We start from the raw sequence: 22918 nt of genomic DNA on the forward strand, positions 1-22918 counted from the left end.
CGCACGGGTCCGTCTGCCTCCAAAGCCTCCAGCAGAGAAGCCGCAGGCGGAAAAGAGAAGGTTGTGGTTTTGCACAAGGACCAGCTTGTCTGAACACAGAGCTGCGTCCACCCGAAGCTACAAGCTGCCGTCTGACTCTCGTGAGCGTCCCGAACGCCCTCCGGATGAGGGTCCTAAGGGAGGGGGCGCCTGGGCAGAAGGTGTAGATCGCGGCCTGGTAACCTGGGCTCCCCCAGCCGGGACCTGTGGGCCATTCTCCATCTGAAAACGCACAGCTGGTGTAGCGATGCCAGGGCGCGGAGAGGACTCTGCCCGGCCGTCGTTTCCACGAATGCCGGTGGCACGTCCGTTTGGGCAAGACGCAGGTGGACCCCCCCCCCCCCCAGCCCCCATGTGCTATCTTCTCATAACCTAAGTAGATTCGAATGACTCTTATTGTAGTCTCATTTGGGTACTGATCTTCTAAACAAACCCCTTCCTTACGTGTGCAACACTGACCCTGCCCCTGTCAGGGGAGGGATGGCCTCTCCGCGTCCTGGTTTGACACGAGTCCACTAAGTGTTCGTCAGGCGGCTTCAGGCAAAGTCAGCCTTCACCCCCCGTGAGAACTGGGCGAGGGGTGTTTACCCGCGGGCAGGTGTCCCTCAGCAGACCTGAGCAGAGGCCCATCGGTGGCTCTCACCCTGTCCCCTGGGCTCTGGACTTGCCACATCACCGCCCTGCGCCCGTGGGGTGTGTTTTCAGTCCCCTCCACCACACCGCCGCCTCCCCTGCTCCCTGAACAGTGACCGTCCTCAGCTCTGCTTCGGGCCGTGGGGGCTCCGGTCTCTCGGAACCAGCCTGGAGAGGACGTCTCTGCATCTGTAGGGTGGAAGGTCTCAGTGCCGTAAAACTCCACCGCCTACGTGATCAGTCCCATGAGTCCAAACCTGAAACTCGGTCGTTTTCTTGGAGGGAACGATTAAGACTGGAATCGGGGCTGAGGTGGAGCGTGGTGAAGAGACAGCGGGCATCCGGGCGAGCCAGAGAGGCGCCACCTCGCTTCTGTAGGGTGCTTGTAGCAGGATAACAACACATTTTCCTGCATCTAAACCTACTTTTCAAAAACTCGCATCTCAGGCAGGACTGGCCGCCAGCGTGACAGCCCGGGAGGGGTCCAGGTGACGGTGACAAGACCAGGGGCTGGACCAGGTCTGTCCCTAAATCACCATTTAACTCCGGGAAGGCTCTCGGTTTCTCTTTGGGTCTGACAAAAACCAGATCAGAAGGGGGGTTTGGGCCCCACGTTCCTCTGAGTCCCTCCGCCCTGAGCACCAACACCGCCACCTGTAGTAACCACGCGTCCTTGGGAGTGGCCTCCGTGACACGACCTCGCAGGGGAAAACCCGCGGCTCCAAGCCTGCTGCCTGCACGTCTGCTATGTGACCGGGACAAAGCCAGCGAACCTCTCTGAGCCTCACCTTCCTAACCGGGGAGGCTGCCCCCTCGAAAGTGCTTCTCAGCGTTGAGGGCTTATCTGAACGCGGTGACTGACCCCTGTTACTACTACCGCCCGAAATTCAGCACATTGACGCCCGGACGGAGGGAACCAAGGAATTCAGCAGCCCGGCATCCGCACGGCACAGTCCTGGCCGGGGCGGGAGGCCACGCACACCTCAGCGGAGAACGGTTCCGCGTTCTCGCCTCTGTGGGACACCCACGGTGCCCCCGCCCCCGCGGTCCACAAACAGCGACGCACGTCTCCACCGTCGCAGCAGCACAGGCCGCCCCTTCCCACACGTCTCCCAAAGCCCACCAAGGTTACCGTTATTATTGAGAAACGGCTGCTACTTAGAAAGGTGGTTTCTGTTCTTCCGAACACTCTGAACCGATCCTGAGAGCACAACACGATGTCTGGACCCTCTGTGGAAAGGGTGGTCTTATTTTCGGCTGTGGAAGGAAGGGCTGGCGGTCCCCGGGGCACCCCAGGAGCACGGCCCTCCCCGTACACCTGGGGCTGTCCACAGCAGACGCTCCTTCCCTTTCTGGAATTACTACAGACTACGTGCTTATGGAGGCCTGGAAAGGGGCCATCTTTTTTTTTCCCCCAGGACGGAAATACGGAAAGGTCTCCCCATCTCCGGGCGATAACCACGAAGCCCACGTGTCCTCTTTGCCCTCAGATGTTCCTGAGCTTGTCCAGATTTTAAACACTGAGACCGCAGGGCACAGATTTTGACAGGAAAGTCAGGATTTGCAAACCAAACACACTTTTAATCCGTAGAACCTCATGGAAACCATAGCCTGCACGGGCTGCACGGGAGCAGAAAATCTGAATGTACAGGGTGCCTGGGTAGCTCAAGGAGGCGTCCGACTCTTCGTTTCGGCTCAGGTCATGATCTCAGGGTTCAGAGCCTACTTGGGATTCTCTCTATTGGGGGGTCTGCTTCTCTTCTGTTCCGTTTATTCGTTAGCTTTGCTCTTTAGAATCCACACGGAGGTGAAATCACGCGGTATTCGTCTTTCTCTGACTTATTTCACCCTAATTCTTTGCGCTAATTTTTTCTCTTTAAAAAAACAAAAACAAAAACAAAAACAAAAAACCTTGAAATTCAAAGCCCGGGCAGGGCGAACTCTGGGGACAGGCCGCAGTCCCCAGGAGGGCTGAGCCGGTGCCCCGTCAAGGCCCCCCCAAGTCAGCTACGGAGAGACATTCACAAGAAGGATCTCGGCTCCTTCAGAGTAACAGCCCGCATGCCGCGGTGACAGCTCCGTGATAAACCAAAATCAACGACGGACACTGAACCGAGAGACCCAGGCTCTGCCGGCCTCAGACACACAAACCGCATCGCGCCTCCCCAACCAGCTGCACCCAGGGCTCCCTTCCGGACCCTACACACCTACAAGCAAAGCCGTCTCGACCAGCAGGCGTGGGCTGGCGCAAACGGTAAGTGACTGCCGCGTCTCAAGCAGGATACTTGCCAGGAACAAACGCCCGCCAGGTCGGCTGGCCCTGCGGTGCTCCCTCCTTACGTGGCTCATGTCCAAAACGTGCGTCTCCGTATGGACCAAGACTGCGCACAGCGAGCGGCTCTAACATTCTCCCAGCCGCTCGCTCACACGGACGCAAACGGTGACGAGTGGGGTTGGAACTGGGGCGGAGGAGGAACACGGTCCCTCCTGCCACGGGGGCGAATTCATCCCGGGCCCCAGCCCTGGCCACACCGCCTTCCCATCCGCATGCAGACTGGGCCGGATGGCGCGGCCCGGGGTATCGGCCTGCCCGGACGGGGCGGGCAGGGCGCGCACTTTACCTTCTCGCGCACAGACAGGCTTATCGCTGGGGATCCAGCCGAGGGTGCCGTTAGGGTGTCGCGCACACAGTCTCTTTGTGGAGCCCTTCAGCTTGAACCCGTCTTCACAGTGAAACTGGGTGACAGAGCTCTCAGGGAACACCCCTCCGCTGGGCGTCCTGAAGCCGTTCTCGGGGACGCCTGGGTCCGTGCACGCCTGAAGGCCATCGAACCCTACATTGACAGAGAGAAGAAAAGGTGCCTCTGAATGCATCCCCCGGACGCCGAGGGCCTGCCCACGTCAGGGACAGACACTGTCATTCCACACGCCGTGGCCACGCGGCTACACAGCACGAGAGACAAGAATAGAAGCCCTCTCTGTGACTCAGACGGTGCTGGCGGGAGTCCTCCTGACCGACCCCACCCTTTGTGGAGGCTGGAGGAGCTGAAGCCACAGAACAAAGTCGGGAAGGAGGTGGTGGAACCTGAGCCAGGCCCTGCAGGACATACTGATGACATTCCAGGGACAGAACAACGCTGTCGGGGAGGCCAGGATGGCGTCCTGGCAGCGTTGGCCTGAGCACTGAACGCCCCTTCCCCTCCCCTCCCCACCCCTTGCCCTTTGCTCCTTCCCTTGTGCCAGGCCTCCTGGAGGCTCCCCGAGGTCCTGGTGGCTTCCTAACCCATGAGACCAGCCCTGCAGGGAACAGTGTGGGGAACAGCACGGTCCGTGCTGAGCTGTGAGCCCTTCATCTTTGCGGCCCACAGTCCATCCCGGTCCCGCACAGAAAGAGCTCCCCAGACGTTTGAGGAATGAATGAACCGTGTTGGGGAAGGGAAGCATACTGAGGTGACCCTGGAGGGCCGGGTCAAGCGAGGAGGCAGTGGGCGGGTGTCCGGGGGTCTGCAGGCGTTATAGCTGGAGGCAGAGCCTGTGCAGGTGTCAGAGCAGAGGGGAAACCTGGCAGGTGCCCGCGGGGAGGGCAGCACAGTGCTGGAGTGGGAGGCGGAGCCAGGGGCGGGCCAAGGGGGAGGAGCCAGAGCCGAGGTGCAGGGGGTGGGGCGGAGGGAAGGGAAGGCGGGGCCGGAAGGCAGAGCCAGAGTGGGAGGCGGAGCCAGAGCTGGGTGGGGGGCGGGAGGAGGAGCTGGAGCAGGGGGCGTGGCGGGAGGTGGAGCCAGAAGGGGCGGGGCGGGAGGTGGAGCCAGGGGCGGGGCAGGAGGCAGAGAGGAGCTGAGGGAGCCCAGGGCTTGGTTGCCGGGGGAGGGACCAAGGGGCGGGGGCAGCGGGGCGTCACGGCAGGAACGGAATCCTGTGCTGTTAGCTGCAGCTGGCACACGACGTCACATTAGTGTTGGGGGCACAACACGGTGAGCCCGCAGTGTGCATGTGACGCTGTGGTCACATGAGCGGAGCTGCCGTCATCACCACACATCTTCACCACACATCACTGTGACAGCACAGCTGACCGTACTCACAGTGCTGTGACTGTTCTCCCCGGACCCGCTCTCCCCGCGCTGCTCCCTGCACCCCTCTCCTCCGGCAACCACATGTGTGCTCTGCACCGTTTGTGTTTTAGATTCCACGTAATCCTAGAGTATTTGTTGCTCTTTGTGATTTATTTCACTAAGCATAACACCCTCAAGGTCCATTTATGTTGTCACAAATGGCAAGATGTCATTCTTTTTGTGGCTGCGTAATATTCCGTTGTATGTATACCACTTCTTTGTCCCTTCATCGGTCAGTGGACACGGGCTGTTCGTAGCTTGACGATCGTAAATAACCCTGCAATAAACACAAGGGTGCGAGCGTCCTTCTGAATTAGTGTTTTCATCTTCTATGGGTAAATCCTTGGTAGTAGAGTTACCGGATTACATGGCATTTCTATTTTTAATTTCTTGAGGCACCTCCGTCCACACTGCTCTCCAGAGTGGCTGCACCAGTTTGCATTCCCACCACCAGTGCACGAGGGGTCCCCTCTCTCCACATCCTCGCCGACACCTGTTGTTTCTTGTGTTGTTGATTTGAGCCATTCTGACAGGTGTGACAGCCATTCTGATGGTAGCTCATTGCGGTTTGACTTGCATTTCCCTGAGGATGAGTGATGTTGAGCATCTTTTCATCCATCTGTTGGTCATCTGGATGTCTTCTTTGGAGAAATGTCTGTTCATGTCCTCTGCTCATTTTTTAATTGGATTGTTTGGGGTCTTTTTGTTTTTTTTTTTTTTTTTTTGGTGTCATGTGAGTTCCTCATATACTTTGGATATTAACCCCAGGGACTGAGAGCTTGAACAAAGGGATAACAGGGACCAGACGCGTGTCTCCGAATGACTTCTCCTCACCCAGGCAGAGGACAGACTTGCACAGACTAGGCAGGAGGCAGGAAGACCATCAGAAATAACTCCCAGGTACCAGGTTATGTCAGGATCCAGGGACAGTTTGTGAAAGGCAGACTCACGGATCCCGGTGCTCTCAGGGTGGGGGGCAAAGGGCTATGCTTCTGGAAAGCTCTCCAAATGGCTCTGAGGCAGCCAGTCCAGCTCCTGGGAGGGCCAGCAATTGAGGCATGTGGAGTCTCAAGCTACTGCAGCAGTCGTGGGGAGAAATGACAGGCCAGAAGAGGCAGGAGTGGCGCAGAGAGGCCGCAGGAGATACTACGGACGCAGAAGCGCAAATTCAGGGACGGAAGGGATGGCAGCAGGGGTGAGGGGAATGAGTTAAGGGAGGCATCTAGAGGCATCTAGGATGGTCCCAGGTCCTGGCGCTGAGCCAGCATGCAGGGGGACGGGACGCGGTGAAAACCACCTGGGGCCAAAGGGGGATGCGGGGAGTCTGGGTCTGGAGACACCCAGGCAAGGTGGGGGTGACCAGCCGGAGGAGCAAGTCTGAGCCGCATGTCTGCGCACAGACGGCAGCTGGAGGCACAGCTGGGTGGCCTCCTGGGAACAGACGGTGAGAGGAAGCCACGTGGCACATGGCCGAGACAGCGGCACCCACGAAGGCAGGCAGGCGGCTGGGCAAGGGCAAGGGACACACCGGGCACGGGGGCGCGGCCAGGCTGGAAGGGACTGCAGAAAGGAAGGGACTGCTGGAAGGGTGCAGACAGCCCGGGCTTGTCCTCCAAGGCACTCAGTGTACACGGAAGAACGCGGCTGAAGCCATGGCGGGTCATCCGCGGCTGAAGCATTAGGGTCATGGGAGGGGCTTTCCTGTTATTGTATTAAGATCTTAAAATTAAAGAGATCTGAGCCTGTCTCCACGCAGCAGGGAGAAAGAAAGTCCGCAGATGAGAGACGGGAGGCGCAGGGGAGGGGGTCCAGCCCTGTGCGGGGGAGGGGGGCTCACCTTCCACTGAGGCAGGAAGGGGGTCTCCCGGAAAACGCACTGAGGGAAGGATGGTCCCCAAAACGTGTCCACCCTCCAGGACTGGCTTCGGGGGTGCCTCCCCGGGAACCATCCCTCCGCCTTCAGAGTCTGACCAGGAGCCTCTCTTCCCATCAGGGAACCTGTGCCCACCTCCCCTAGAGTCCTCCTCACCCTGGCAGCGTTGTGGTCTACCCCACGTCCTCCCCCGCTGCGCTGTGAACTTCTGGGTCGGGGGGGCGGGGAGGGGAGGCTGTGTCTTATTCTTCACCTCCTCAGCCCCCGGCATGTTGTGTAGTAAGGGGGCATTCCACAGGTGCTGCTAATGGAGGAGGGAGGGAGGGAGGGAGGGAGGGGAGATGGATGGGTGGGTGGATGGGTGATGGGTGGGTGGATGATGGATGGCTGGATGGCTGGAAGAGGTATTCCGCGGGTGAGGTGGGCGTGAGGGGCTCTCCCCCAGCACAGACCTGTTCTCTCCTAACGCCCTCCCAGCCCCTCCTTTCTCGCAACCCGCGTGGACCGAATTCCTTACTTCCCGACGACCTTCCTCCCGCCTGCACCTGCACACACCTCCCCCTTCGTGCCTCTGCAGCGTAGGGCCAGAGTGGGTGGGGATGCGGCTGAGCCACACGCTTCCCTCACACCCACTAACCAGGGAGCCACACCGACTGCCCGTCAAAGGCACCGACCCCTCGGCCCGGCACACCTCCCTGCCCCAGCCAGGAAGCCGCTGTCTCTGAGAAAAGGACAGATCCCCCAGGGGAGAGCTGAGCATCCGCGATCCGTCAGAAGGGCTCCTGCTCTCGTAATTAGCGAGAGAACCGTGCTGTGAGGACGCGGTTTCCTCACGGGCCCGGTTCTGTGCTCTCCTTACTAATCCTTCCCTTCAAAAGCCGCCGCCCTGCCCGCTGCCCCCCAGGGACCGGCCGCTGCGTCGCCCCGTTTCCAACGGTCTGAGGATCAGGACGCCGCTGGCTGGGCCCAGCCGCCGACACAGAGGAGGGAGTGAGACCAGGCGAAGGGACCGAGGTTGGAGGACGGGATGGCGTAAGGGGCCATTCTTCATCCGGACCACTGACCCCACCGAGCCAGACGGTCGCTTCCCGCGGCCTGCCAGAGCTCGAGACGCCGCTTTCCAAAGTACCCCCGGCGGGTCGGTCCCCAGTCGGGGCTGCTTCTCCACAGAGCCGTCCTCTGCAACGTGGGGGTCAGCCCACCGGACGCACACCCACTGGGGACGCGGGGCCTGCCCAGAGGGCTCCAAATCCTGCGGACGCTTTGGAAGCGAGCGGCCACAGCTTAGGCGGGAGAAGAGAGTTCCCGGGTGATTTCTGATATGTTTCTTTTGGGGGAAACAGACAGAAAAGGGTACTTTCCTTTTTAACAAGCCCTGGGAGGCGGTACCTCCTGGCCATTCCTCCTAAATCCAATTCAGAACGCGGCGTGTACGCACAAGGGACAGTCCGTGGGACGGTCCGCCTTATGGGTCAACGTGACTGGGCCACGGCGCCCAGACATCTGGTCACACGGTCCTCTGGATGAGATCACCACGTGAGTGGGTAGACTGAGTACAGCGGACGGCCCTCCCTGACGTGGGTGGGCCTCATCCAATCTATTGATGGCCCGAACAGAACAAAAGGTTGAGTAAGAGAGAACTCTCTCTGCCGGACATCGTCAGGCTGGTGCGTTGACCTCCTCCCGCTGTCAGACTCATCCTCAGACCAGAGTTCACGCCATCAGCCCCCACTGGGTGACCAGGTTGCCAGGTAGATCTTGGACCTCCCAGCCCGCACACCCACGTGAACCAGTTCCTTATAGAGTGTGTGCATGTGTGCGTGTGAGTGCGCGTGTGTGCGTGCACGCACATGTGTGAGAGAGCAGGGGGGAGTAGGGAGAGCCCTCTCCTCCTGGCCCCGTTCCCTCCCGGGGTCCCAGGCTCGTGCCATCTTCCTAAAGGACTCGGACACTTTAAGGACGTGAATGACAGGAGAGCCAGTCGACCCCTCGTCCCAGGGGACATTGTTTCTCTCCAGAGCCGCGTCCCAGGAAGCAGCCTGGTGGGCAGTCCCGGCCTGTGACAGCCCTGGGTCCGGCGTCCCCTCCGCTGGCACTGATGTCCCTGCCCAGCGCTGTGGCCCCAGGAAACGTCCAGAAAGCTCTGTACTTGGTGCTCTGGCCCTCAGGGGAACAGGAGGAAAGATCCTTCCCTTTTCTTCCAGCCACAAGTTAGCAGTAGGCCCCGAGGGTCCTTCACATACAAAGAAATGCATCAAAACCCCGGGCTCACGGGGGTCCTGACTTCCCGTCTGGCTACTTTGGAGTCAACCCACCAAGCAGTTTAGCCGTGAGCACCCTAAGGAGTCCAGAAAGAACCCTAAAACCGAAAGAGGCGTGAAAAGCAATCTTTGGGCTTTATCATAACTGAAAAGTCATGTTGGAGGAAGGAGGACTGTATCCAATGCGGCCAAATCAATTTAGAACCGGGGCCGGCTCTATCCCTCTGTAAACTGCTGTGTGAGTCTTTGCAGGAAGATACAGAATACAGACACAAAAATTGATTTTTTATGCATTCGCTTAGTGAGAGGGTCTGGGGCCAGCGAGGAAAGGGCGTCCCCGCCGAAGTTTAAACAGACGCGTCTGCACGTTTGCAGTTGAATCCAGAGCAGCACCGAGCCCAGCCCCCAGCACCCCCATCAGTGTCACTGGCGGACACGAGACCCCCCCAGGGGTCGGGGTCAGAGCCCTGGTGTCTGGGGTGGGAGGGATGCCAGGCTGGGAGCAGAGGCTGGAACCACACCCGGGCTCGGGACCCCGGCCCCCATGCGCCCCCCCCCACGCCCCCCCCCCACATGGCCGCCCACGGGGCCTCTCCTGGCTCACGTCTTCACGACTCTGCAAAGTCTTTGAGGGAAAGGACGTTTGTGAACGTGTTTGGTCTCCATAGCTGTCCGGACAGGACGGAGCAAACAGCAGTGGTGAACTGTCAGTGCCTCCACAGGACACAACCCTCGTGGTCCCGCAGCACAGACACGTCCCGGTGCACGGTGTGGGCGAGATGCGTCACCCAGAGCACCCGGACCCCGGCGAGCCGGTCACCGAGCTCCCACTGACCACAGCGTGGCGGGTGCCACACTCGGGCGCCGAAGCCTTCTCCCGGGGAGGCCGCGGCCGGGGCCCGGCGAGCGGCTCCTGAGGCGGAACCGGCCCTGGACAGCACGGGACACTTGTCCTCAGAGACGAGAGTAAAGGCGGGAAGGTCGCGGGCCCCGGGAGTCCCTCTCCACACCACGAGGACGTTCCTCCGTCGGTCTGAACAGACCCGGCTTCGCCTGGGCCGAATCCGCTTTCTCTGAGAGCGTCTCACAGGAGAACGAACGCCTCTTCACCAGAAGGGAAAACCTTCACCCCTGTCCTACTCTGAAGACCCTGGAGGTCGGGTGGCCCGGCCTGTGGAGCCAGAAGCCGGGTAGGCCCTGAGACCGCGGCGAGGCCCGTCTGACCGCCTGCTCACGGCGCCTTACACCCCCTGGAGCTCTGCCGCCTCGGAGATCCTTTGCCCTCAGAGTGACCTTCGCTTACCTTTTTATTTTACTTTTATTTACTTGAGAGGGAGAGGGAGGGAGAGAGAGAGCGAGCGAGTGGGAAGCGGCAGAGAGAGAGGGAGACGGAGTCCCAGGAAGGCTCCGCTGTCAGCGCCGAGCCTGACGCCCGGCTCCACCTCACACCCGTGAGCTCACGGCCTGAGCCGAGACCAGCAGTCAGGCGTTTCGTGGACTGAGCCCCCCGGGCGCCCCCCAGCTCATCTCCTAAGCGAGCGCGTGGACCAACAGCCTGTCGGATCCCGGAAGCACAGGAACTGGTGGTGTGTGTGCAGCAACACAGAAGAAACGACACGAAGCAAAACCGGCCAGCAGACGGACCAACCCTCTGGCACCAGCGTCCGCGCACACGGCGCTCCAGGTGGATCACAGGGAGCCGCCTGGCACGCCGGAAGCTTCCGGCCACCGCACAGCCACCCGGACATCGTCTTCACATCCCGACGGCCCGTCCTGGGCAAGGTCAGGCTCGAACACGCACAGGATCCCGTCCCCGACGACAGACAGTCCGGGGGCCGCCGGACACGTGCCAGGAAAGGCTGGAAGGACCGGGCAAGGTGGCCCCCGGCTGCCACGGATGCCTCCGCTCACTGGGAGGGAGGAGGCCGGCCCGTCCCAGGCCCGCCCTCCCCTGCAGAAGCCAGGGTGGGCCACGGAAGGCCCTCGCAGGACTTAGAGGAGGTCTCAGAGTCAGAACTCGGTAGAAATAGCAACCTAACACCGTTACAGTTACAATTAAAGTCTACGGGAAAACGTAATTTGCTTTATAAAAGTTGATTCGTGACCCGCATTTCCCTCACAAGATCGTTATTAAGTGGTTCTTGACCCTCTCTGTTCCAGTCGAAATAATCTCTGTGTTTGACGGCATTTCAGCTCTTCGTTTTTAAAAAGAAAAGGGAAGAAGGAGAAAAGGGGATTGCTATAATCTATCTATACGCTGAACCATCGCACAGCACTGGGCACTGGGAGAAATTCACTCCACAAACCACCGAGCCCAGGCCCCCTGAAGAGTGAGCTTACATCCAGGACTGTCAGAAGCGGTTGATCTGCATGTTGTGGCCTTACGGTATGACGAGACCTATTTGAAGGGTCACAACGGGCACTTTTTGGAAATGAAATAGAAAGGAAAAGTCAGAGTGGCTCTCACAGGGTAAAGGGGAGGACCGTTTCGTGTGGTTTCATTAGTTGTTAGTCTGCAACGTAAAATACATCTGTTTCAGCGGTTCACAGTCAAACAGGTTTAAAAAACACTGCTCTAAATACACCCTGCCCTGTCATTCTATTGAAAACATACAGTTGCTTCAAATAACGTAGTTGATGCCTAAGGGCACAGGTTGTGGGGTGAGACTGTGCTTTGAATCCTGACTTTGCCATTTTCTAGCTGTGTGATCTTGGCCAAGTTACCTAACCTCTCTGTGTTTCTTCATATGTGACGTGGCTGTTATAAGTGCCTACTTCTAGGGCTATTGTGTAATCTAGATGAGGCATAAATAGACATAAAGCAATGACTAGCACACGGCAAGTGCATAATAAGTGAAGGTAAGCTGTTACATTAATATTTAACCAGTTCCCTAAAGAACAAAAAATAGAGCTTCATAAAATGGTAACCTCCTGATTTCCTAGAACCACCTTAATTTCCAAAAATATTCAAGATTGTTTCCTATGATGCTCTAGGATTAAGAGTCTTTGCAAATGACTGTTGGGCATGAGCACAACAGTCCTGCCCTTGGCCCAACGGGTGAGCCTTAAACAGGCAGACTCTGACTTCTGTAAATTAGGAGCCGAGCCTGGAGGGGAGAGCTATGGCCGGCGCTCTGGGCACTGACCTCTGTTCTGGAGCCAGCAGCCGGCTCCTGGGGAGGCCTGTCCGGCACTGTCCCCTCTGCCCGGCGCTGTCCCCTCCCCCTGGCACAAGGACAGCCACATTCCTGGGGACCTGAGAGTCCAACCAAAACCACACAGAAAACACAGAGAAAGCACTCAGAGCAAACGAACAGGTTTAAGACAAATTTTCAGACACGACACAGAACCAACAATTCAACAAAGCAAACCAAAGGCTTCTAAGTTAATTGTGTTTGTGAATGTGGGGCTGTGTCACTCCATAATTCAGCATATTATCACTTTACAGATTTAAGAGGTATCCGGAAAAAAACATTACTAATTAGGCTAAACAGATTTCTCACTGGAGAGACAGGATCCCCGCCCACCCCCACCGCACCCTAGGAAACACAGCGAAGACACCAGAAAGCAAGACCCGGCACGTTGCTGTGGCCCGGTGTCTGCGTCCCAATGGCCCACACGCTATTGTTACAGCGGAGTGACATCAAGCAGACCCCACCGACACTGACTTTCCTGGGGCCACGCGATGACGTCCACACAGCACCCACCCACACTGGGGCCACGGCCTGCACCCCACACCCGGTGGGAACCTAACGGCAGCTCCGAGCAGCTGGGTGGCCAGCACGTCAGGTGGCTCTTCCCTGGAAATCGTGGGAATGCGTCAATGTTTCCAGAATTATCCAGAGATGAATACAAAGTCTGCTGCGTCTGAGCAAGGAAATGCAGCAAAAATAAGTCTTAATAGCATAATTTAGACTTGATTAAAATGCATAAAGGCCACAGATGTGGAAGTGTAGCGCTTCCCCGTTTGATGCCAGACTGACATTTTCCCCCTCTTGATTTAATTCACTTTGATTACCCAATTATTCCTAAACTCATTCTCTTGGTTTCAGCTCCAATGAAACGGATAACGGTACTAACTCATAATGTGGCTTCCACCCCAGTCTCAATACCGCTCCACAAACGCTCGCCCAACAACATGACACAATTATCCCAGGCTGCGATATTACAACACGGCAAAACAGAACAAGCCTTTAAACGTTTGAAGTAAAGCAGCACAGAAAACCACCCCCAGAAGACTCTGAGGGTCTCTCTCCGCGACAGGAGACGGGGCACGGAAATTCTGTAGATGCCGTAAACCCAGGATTATTACTTGACAACGTCTGACAAAGACGTGGTAACATTGTGAAACTGATCAGTAAGTTACAAACGTGACTCTTTTCTAAAGCGAGTCCCGACCAACACAAGGAGGCTGTCTGTGTGACCAGCTGTGTCCCCGACAGGCAGCTCGGTCTTGTCACTAAGTGAGGCGCACGGACGGCCTCTCCCTCCACTTGTAAATTCCAGGATGTCTAGTCTCTTTCTCATAAAAACTGGTGACGACCCCCCGAAGCACAAGCCCTCGGATGGAAGCCCAAGAGACGAGTCAGGGTTTAGAAAAAGAAGAAATTTCTAGAACACATTCTCAAAGTGCCCGTGGCCCTTTTTGTTTCTGAAACTTCAAATGTCCTTTCGCTTCTGTGAGCGATGGCTGTAGGGCAACACTAAAGCCGTTTTCCATGTGCTCAGGACTTCAGTTTCCAAAGTGCACACGCGACCTCGTTTCATCCACATCACCCCCCGTGAGATGGATACAACAGTTGGCGGTATCGGCTGTCACAGTCACTTCATGAAAATCCAGCTGCTAATAAACAGCCCTAGCCTCACACGGTCCTTCTGGAAACACCACGTGTCGGCACCCCTTCCCCGCCGAAGGCTCATGGCAAGCTGGGGTCCGGGTCACCTGTGAGGCTCCTAATCTCTGAGTACATTCCCAAGGGCCGCCCAGACTTTTCAGGGCTCGGGGACAGCGAGGAAGGGCAAGACACTGTGAAATAAGGCAGAAACACAGCGCTGGCTGACTTGGGTGCACGCTCTCCCCGACGGGTCTGCAGGTGAACCCCACCGCGCGCCTCGTCAAGCAGCAAAGAGCTCGGGGCTCCGGCTCGGTTTGCTCATCTCTCTGTGCTCAAGACGATCAGCTGGAGGGAAGTCTCGCCTGCCACCGCCTACCAGAGTCTCCACGGCAAAGCTGCCCACGTGTCCACTCCGTCCCCTGGGAGTCAGTGGTCTCGTGGGTCAAAGCCACCACGCTGCTCACCGACCCTTCGTCTGACGGCTGGGCGCGTAGCAGTAACGAGTGCTACGTGCCACGTCTGTCGCACATCTCCTTCACAAGCTTATTTAAGTCAAACGGATCTTTACAAAAATACACTGAAAACTATAAAATACTATGCACATATGTATCAGCTGAAACTGCTCAGCCATGCAGAAATTACAGAAGGTTCCTGCTGGAAGGAATCTTAGAAGTCACCCAAAATAGCTGGGAAATGTGAGACCCAAAAGTTTAACCGACTGCATAAACTGGGACAGCTCCGAATGAGGGGGTCCCAGAGCCCCCCCCCCAACCCGCCCAGGTCTCTGCCTGCTTGGGGAGGCCACGCCACGTGCCCCACGATGGGCACCCTGACCCGACCCACCCGTGCCTCGGACCGCTGCCAAGCTGACCTCCAGTGAAACACGTGGGGGGGGGGGCAGGTCATTAAATACGGAGGGTTTCCTCCCAGTCACGATGCCAACATGAATTTGTTCCAAGCGACTTGGGCAGAGCCTGTCATTCTCCTCTTCTTTCCTGACCATAAAACATGGGAACACCCTCCTCCTGATGCTCGACGCCCTCTGCCAACCACCTGAGCCCGGCAGGCTGAGGCACCGAGCAGCTTCCCGCGCCAGGCCAGCAGGGCTTCAAAGCGAATCAGAATCACGAGGACGCACGGTGCACACGTGCTCCAACACCTCACAGGTGACGGCACAGCCCGCGGGTGCACCGGCCTCCCCCCTCCACGCGCTCCTCGCGGTGTATCTATTTGCCATCGGCTCCCTGTGTCCCCGGGGCTTCTCGCTGGGCAGCAGGGGGGCAGAGGCCACTGCAGGGCCAGGGAGGCGGGCCTGGCGTGCTCTGGGGGGTGCGGGGGGGCCCCTGAGCCGCCCGGAGGAGCAGGGCCCCAGACGCTGGCTGTAGGACCGGCAGCTGGAGAGGCAGCCTGGCAGCCGCCAAGGCCTAATGACCCAGCGCCCTCCCTGCCTGGCGCCCAGGACCGGATGACCCTGGAAGGACCGGGAGAAGGAGCGGCCCCGCCCCCCACGACAGACACACACACACTCCTGAACTTCTGATCGAACTGCTCATCAGCCAGGCCGGTAGGGCTCCAAGGACATCACACTTAATTTAGAAGAATCCAGGATGTGCCCCTTCCTGCCTCTCGGTCTCCTCCGCACGGAGCCTCGCCCCTGCTGTGGGTCTGGCGTGAGCACGGAGAGGGGACCCCGGGAGCCGCTACTCCAGAGCGAATGAGGCCCCAGGGGGAGGCGTCCCCACGCAGGAGACGCACTCTGCCCAAGGACCGGCCTCCTCCCACGACCGGACTCTAGCGCCCACGAAGCACAGGCATCTGGTTTCCCTGCGCCAACTATGTTGCTCACGAACTCACATCCGCAGTGTCTCGCTGAGCGCCGGCACCGGTCCGTTCAGGAGCCGGGACGGACAGGCCGGCCTCACTGTGGCCTCGGGCGCAGGGACGAAGGAAGGTTCTCGAGCGTAGGCATAAAAAGGCTGCACATTTTATTTCACGGAGGCCCGCGGGCCGGTGCCTCGGACCAGGCCGGGAGGGCCGAGCGCGGCAGCAAACTGGGACCGTCGTGCAGACACAGCACGGCTCCGGTTGGCGCTCTCCTACTGGGGCCTCATGCACGACCTCAGAGGCCCCTACTTGCACGGTGGGTCACGCGGCACTTTCTCAGGAGCACCTGTTCGTGGGGCACCTGAGCCAAGATGATGGTGTGCGATCCATTCCTACGATAAAACGCTCTAAAACCATTAAAGTCAGGCTTTCAAGATTTTCCAATCATTAAGTGTTAATGGTTAGGGGCCAACCCCGCACATATGCAGTTGATTAAGAAGACAAAACACAAAACAGCGTGCACGTCGTGGTCCTTGTCTTTAATACACAAAAGGGATGCACGTTTGTAGAAAAAAAGGGAGACGCCCGAACGTTACCTGTGGTTACTTGGGATTGAGGGTTGACGTTTTATTCTTTATACACGTCTGTATTTTCCAAGTTCTCTGCAATGAATATTCGTAATCGAGAAACACGTTATTTTTTTATGATCCCTGGTGGCAAGGGGGCGTTAAGCTGGGGTGGGTGAGAGATAGCCCGCGGGGCTGTCCACAGACACGCAGCGTCAGAGACTGCAAACGGCACAACGGGAGGTTCCGCCAGGGGGACGCCGGGCTGAGGACAGCCGTGCGTCGCTGGGTATTAAATTCCACAGAGCCGCCTGCCAATCACATACCGTCCCTGTAGCGCTGTCCCTAAAACACCTCCCTGCCAGAGGGCCCCGCGGGTCTGGCTGCCGGCCCCGAGATGCCGCGGGTGAGGCTGGCGGCTCTCCCCCCGGGAGGGTCCCCTGCACGTGGAAAATAAACGTGTGCACTCGGGCCAGGCACGGTGCGACCAGGAGAGCAAAACGGATGGATGCCGGGGATAAAACCGCCGTCTGGTCGGGATTGATAACGAACCGTTACATCCTAGCTGCAATTACCTAATTTCTGAAACTGTGTTATAAATACACCGTCAGTGGAGTTCGCTGGCGAAGAAAGGACGTGGACCAGAAACGGCTGGACGAAACACCACCGGTTCCCAAAACGAGCATGCTTCTCCCTCACCTTAGCTGAACGCTACGTGGGGGATGAAGGGACACGTTCCCTGGGCAGCCTGGGGGAGCTAATGAGCAGCTCTGCTTCATAAACAAAATCACAGTCACCAAAGGGCATCAGAAGATGCCCCTTCCGTCACAGACTTCCACCCTCACTCACGTCACAGAATTGCAGCGGCGACGGAGGGGGGGGCTTTGTGAGCGGTGCGTGTGGGAATAAGTTAATTTAAAGATGAATGCGAAGGAAAAATGCAAGCAGGCATCTGTTCGTTCAGAAACAGGCTCCGGGGTTTTACTGTTACTATTTTTCTTGCAAAATTTTCTAAAATCCCCAAAGCTCTGTAACATAGAAGCGAATGAGTCTTCCTCCCTCGAGTGCCAAGTGCAGCCTGGACCGGCGCGAACCGGCCAGAAAACAGGACGCGGGTAAACCCCAGGCTGGCACCGCACCTCTGTGCTAGTTGCTCACAGAGGTTGGAGGCGGGGCTGGCTGGGGGCGGGGCTGAGCTGCCTGCTAGTTTTCTCCCGGCTCAAATCATCTGCTAATGTCATCTCTGCCCTTACTCCAGCCAGGAGCTGTGGTGGCGCCTCCCCCCGCCCCGGAAGGTATTACGAACTAGAGCCAACAGGGTGAGCAGGGATTCGGTGCTTCGTTTGCACGGCTGATGGTTCGGTCCTGAATGGTGGTGCTCAAAATACTGCACACGAGCCAGCCCGAAAAAAACCGCACGATTCTGGCTGCATTTAAGGGCTCCTGGATCCCGCGGGCCCAGACAGCGTGAGCTGCCGTGCAGATGCGCCCGTCACGATTTCAAAGTCGGACAGCAAGAAAACGGAGCAGCTGCTGCTTAATCTTTCATGGAGCCCAGTTTGCCTCGTTAGCTGGCAAATAGGACAGGCTGGGCCGGGAGCAGATCTGGCCTCCGCTCCGCACGAGAAAAAGGCGATCTGTGTCAAATCGCTCGCTCTGCTTGGGGGTGGGGGCACGGTGGCCGCTGGCCCGCTCTGGCGCCTCAGTGACACGTGGCCCTCGGCAAACTGCAGAAGCTTCCATGGAGCCTCGTGACCATGCCTGAAAAAGAGGGACTGGGACTCACCTTGTCCATCTCAGACCTGCGGGGCGCCCAGAGAAGGAAGGACCCCGGCGCTTTGAAAACACTGAAGGGCTAACCCAAATGCAATTTGAGAGGCCCTGAATTGGTAAACTGAGTCCCAAGGGCAGAGGATTGGACTGGAGGCACAGAGGTGCGGCTAGGACCCTCAGCCCTCACCCGAGACCCAAGGAAAATCCCTGTCTTCCCGTCTGCTTGATGTCCCCTCCCCCTGCAGCCAGGCAGTTGGAAAGAGAGGTAGACCTGGTTTCCTGGGTCATTTCAACTCAGAAACGGGGTGGTGTTACCAGGAGGCAAGTGGTGGCGACCTGCTGAGGGGGGAGGTGGGGGGTGAAGGGAGGTAAGCCACTGGGGAGGGGGAAGGAGGGAGGGAGGGAAGCCGGGGGCGGGGAGAGAGCTGGGAGGTGTGGGGCAGCCAAGAGGGAGGGGGGCTGGGAAGTGGGGGGGGCCAGCTGAGGCAGTGGGGGGTGGGGGGAAGGGGGAGAACCCAGCTGACCCGGCCCCAGCTCCTAGGCACGCCTTCCAGCTGGGACTTCCCAAGTGATGTGCGTCCTTCTTCTCCGTCCGTGGTCCCAGGAGAGCTGACAAGATGACCCAGGATGGAGCAGGCCAACCCCAAACACCAACCGTGTGGTCAGAGGTGGGCTGCGAGGCACGTGGCGTCAGCCTGCCCTGGGGGGGGGGGGGGGGGGCACAGGGCGGTGAAGATGCAGTTTAATCACGTGGCCAGGCTGCTGGCAGATGGGGGGGGTGGGGGGGTGGTCGGCTCCAGACGCGAGTGCAGGGTGTGCCTTGCAGGCCGTGGCCCCACACCACCCCACGGGGACCTTGAACCCTGGAACCTGCTAGGGCTCCGAGGGCAAGGGGGAGCTGAGGCCAGCGGCCTGGGAGCCGGGAGGCGGCCTGGTGGGCAGCAGGTGCGCCCCTGGGCCGTGTCAGACCTCAGCCTGGTTCCGGAGAGATTGTGCTCTGAAATCCACTCACTCCTTCTGGAAGCCTGGGGACAGGGACTCAGCCGATGGCACACTTTTCTCCCTCCCACCCAGGACGCTGCTCACTTAACTTCTCTAGAACTCGAGTCCGGTTCTCACAAGGCCAAGCAGCCCGTTCGCCCCCGGGGTCTGCTCGGCTGCGGCTGGCCTGGGGCTGCCCTGACCCCCGAGCCCCCGATGCTCAGCCTCTGGGCCCGAAAGCAAGATTCCTAAACTGGCAGGCTCTGCCTTCACCAGATGAGGCAGCAACCTCCCCTGGGGGACATCATCTTCGGCAAGCCCGGAACATGCACGCGGAGAGTTCACGAGGAGCCAGCGCATGAGGCAGCAGCGGCCGGGATGGTCCACCTGTCGCCAGCATTGGGAAAGCTGGCCTTTCCGCAGCATCAATGTCCTTCCCAGGGGCAAGCTTCCTCCCGCTGAATTTTAATCCCCAGTTCTTCACGGTTTTCGATAAAGTCAGGAGCTTGGCTGGCACATTTCCAACTAGCAAAGAAAATAAGGTATAAATACGCTTAGTGCTGGGGGCAGGCAGCGGGGCGGGCGGCGGGATGGGCAGGGGCTCCAGTCCCTGCATCGGGCGCGAGTCCTGCTCTGCCAGCCCCGGTGACGGCGGACAGGCCCGTCCTGTGGGCGCTAGCACGGCCTCCAGGCATCGCCAGCCCGATGAGCTCCCTCCTGACTCCGTGTGAAACTTCTGGCAGGAGTTCAATTTTGTCCTTGAAAAATGCTGGTGGCATTCCGCAGGAGTCCCTTCTGTCTCCTCTCTGCATCTGTCCCTTGTCAGCAGGTCTCGTGGCTCCAGAAGAGAGAGGTTCTCACGAGAGCCTGCCCAGCTCTCCCGTGTCAGGGGCAGGACGGGACAGGGCACGACCTTCTGATCCGGGAGCACCCCACACCTCACCTCTGCAGACTGAGCCAGCGGCTGCCCTCCCACTGAAAAGCAGGGCCAAAGGGACGGCGATGACAGAGCCCCCCCGCCCCCACCAGGTCCCCGGCCCAGCCTTCCTCCAGTGGGGGCGGCGCACACACGGCCAAGGGAAGCAGAACCTGCCAGAACCCGCTGTCAACCCCGAATCAGCCCATCTCCAGCTGTTTGAGGCAGGGCAAGTCAATGAACCTCTCTGGGCCTCAGTTTCCTGCTTTGTCAAAGTGTGTGGGTGCACACGTGTGGGTGGCGTGCATGCATGTGTGCGTGAATGAGTGTGCACGTGTGTGGGTGGCGTGCAAGGCTGCAATGGCAGCTGTGCATCGATCACACGATTTGAATCCGTGGTTGTGAATCTGTCTCCTTGACTGAAGCAACATTGTCATGGACACAGACCACGTTTTATTTGTTTGTGCAACACAAATGGTATCTTGAAAATACTCACCGGGTGTATTTTCATTCCCTTATAGTCACGCTCCCGGCAGCCACCAGGCCCGTCCCCGTGGTGTGGAGCACGGTACCAGGAGAGGGAAGGAGACCTCGGGACAAAGGCTGGGGAGTGGACAGCCGTCCACACTGGGGAAGAGCAGGGGTGCCCAAGGCAGCACCAAGGTCCTGAGGGCTCGTATTTCCTGCATCCCCCGAGACTGCGGGGAAGGAGACCCCTGCAGGTGTCTCGACATCGCCAGATGTCTGCCACGGAAGGGAAACGCCATGGTAGTGGCTAGGTTCTCGGCTCCCACGTGGCGGGAAGGGACCTGCTGGGGCCACGTAAGGTGTGCGGGGGCTGCCGTGGAGAGAATACGAGCTGGGGACAGGACTCAGGACAGACCAGCAGCAGGTAGCCGTACCGAGGAACCTCCCGGGTGTGAGGTCCCCAGCCACAGACTCGGGTGTGGACACCAGCAGGACGCCCGGTGACCGCAGGACAAGGACCCCGGGAAGAACAGCTGGAAGCCAGCATCCCGCTCCCCCCACCACAAGGACACCTGGGCTTCCCTTCCCTCCACCAGACGCCGGTCAGCACCGGGGACACAAGGCTGAAGGAGCGTGGCCTCACGTGACCAAGGAGGAGGCTCCTGGGCCTCAGCACAGCTCCACGGTCCGGGCTGCGCACACCGACCCCACACCACCCGAAGGTCGGCACAGCGTCCAGCCTGGGCTCTTCCTCGACGCGGCGGCGGGCCTGTGAATCCTCGGTCTTCGTTTTGCCACGGGGGAGGGACCCACGGCAGCTGGAATTGTGAGTGCCACCGGATGGGGCCGGAAGCCGGCTCCCGTCACGTGGCGCCAGTGGCCCCCCCCCCCCACCCCCCCCACCGTCTTCCTCGGAAGTCAGGAGAAACCCTCCCACGGGCCGAGATCTTCATTTAAAAAAAAAATCAATAAGCAAATTTAAACAGAAGAGAATTCCCAAACGATACTATCATTTCATCAAATTTAGCCATAGGACAAAACTCAAGAGAAGACAGGACTCTGACAGAAACATACTGAGAGGTGACGGGGAGATACGGTGGTTTTACAGAATTCTGAGGAAAACAACTCGAAACTCATACCAATCTTCATCAACGTGCACAATTTCCCGTAAACTCCACGCTGGGCTCGTCCTATGATTTCACCAAGAAAATGGCTTTGCCGGAACGTGGTTAACCCTGACGGCGTGACCCAGACCCACTCGGCCCACGATCCTGCCACTGCCGGGGGTGGGGAGGCCCCTGGCACGCAGGAGAGGGCCGCGGGGGTTCCAAGCCAGAGTCCGGACACGATGGGGGCGTCTTCTCCTGGCCTGGCACCCGGGACGGGGGACCCGAACAGCCGTCCCCGGACGCCAGGGTTCAGTGAGACAGCAGGTTACACGGGGCCTCCGTGGCCAGACCTTCCAGGCACCAGAGAGCGGGTTCTCAGCAGCCACCCTCCCCTCTGAACTGAAGACAGGACGGGGACGGGACACTGCAGGCCGAACGTCACCTGTTGTCAGTAATTAGAGTTCTCCCAAAATCTTTGACGAAATCTGCCATTCTCACCTGCTACTGGACGTGAGGATGTCCAAGTACGACTCTTACCAAACACCCACGGCCGCTGGACCGTTCGGACTTCACGAGGGCTTCTCCGGCACCGCGTCGCACGCGGTCCTTCCTAGGGGCCCGGACACCCTCCGCTTCCGGGGTGAGGCCGCTGGGCCCTGAGATGCTCAGTGATCTATCTGCTTGTGGTCTTGGGGCGGAGCCAGGTCCAAGGTCACCACCAGCCCCTCCTGCCCACTAGCCACTCAGTCCTCAGTCCAGATGCCTCCGAGAGAATCCACCCGCTTGCTCCTAGAAAGTTCCAGGTCCCTCTGGTGGAATCTGTCAGGACCTCCTCTCTGCCCAGCTCGTACCTCCGTGCCTGCTGTTGGCACCTACTGCCCACACCGCCCAGACGGTCAGCGCGCCCGTCAGGGACGGGGGCCCGACGATGCTGCCTCTGCGTCCGCCAGCCCCATCCTAGGTGAGCCCGACAGGCCAGCAGCCGCGCCTCAGGGGCCTGCCCTGCCTCCATGGCTGGTCCACCGGGGATCCTGCCATTCGGACAGATTCGGCAAGTCCTGCCCCTCCCACCCCTCCACGGACTCCTATGTTGGCCTGAAGTTTTGGTGGCACCGAGCACGATGCTTCGTGCCCCCGGGTTCCAAATCCCCACATCGCTGGGCTGTGCCCAGGAAGCAGAAACCAGGGGCTGAGCTCAGCTCTGACCACCAGCTCCTGGCCTGGCGCCCAGGGCCTCCCTCCACGCACGCCTGCTCTGTGCACTCGGCCCACTGTGCCCTCTGGGGCAGGTGTCGCTTCTGACAGCAGCTTCGTCCGCGGCTATGGGGTAGGGGGTAGGGGGGTGGGTCCGGCTTTCCGCTCCTGATCAGGGAGCCTCGCCCCCAGCTCTCCCAGTCTCGATCAAGAAACGCACAGGAATAACTGTGGGTTGTCTGCCCCGACTTCATGGTTTATGTAGTCTCATTCCCCAAACCTGGAAACACCTTTTCCCAGAGCAGTAACACCCGACCTCTCCCCCTCCCACATCCTCCGC

General features: G+C 59.0%; 1 protein-coding gene and 1 long non-coding RNA gene across 7 annotated transcripts in view; both read right to left on the reverse strand.

The window, feature by feature from the left end:
- The window catches only part of SUSD4 (sushi domain containing 4), a 92142-nt gene that overhangs the window by 44104 nt on the left and 25120 nt on the right, over positions 1-22918 (reverse strand). For 5 of the 6 annotated variants that reach the window (XM_032591809.1, XM_030303195.1, XM_032591807.1 and 2 more), the window contains exon 3: positions 3294-3506. The exons of the other annotated variant lie outside the window; for it this stretch is intronic. In XM_032591809.1, coding sequence (XP_032447700.1) covers positions 3294-3506 — 213 coding nt within the window. The remainder of the gene's footprint in view (positions 1-3293; positions 3507-22918) is intronic. 6 annotated transcript variants of the gene reach the window in all.
- On the reverse strand, positions 15709-18318 carry LOC115505549. The gene is made up of 2 exons (XR_003966051.1): positions 16713-18318; positions 15709-16233 (listed from the first exon to the last, which is right to left on the reverse strand). It is a non-coding gene; the product is annotated as an uncharacterized LOC115505549 (long non-coding RNA).

The sequence above is a fragment of the Lynx canadensis genome, chromosome F1, assembly GCF_007474595.2.
Source record: "Lynx canadensis isolate LIC74 chromosome F1, mLynCan4.pri.v2, whole genome shotgun sequence".
In the NCBI taxonomy this organism is placed as follows: domain Eukaryota; kingdom Metazoa; phylum Chordata; class Mammalia; order Carnivora; family Felidae; genus Lynx; species Lynx canadensis.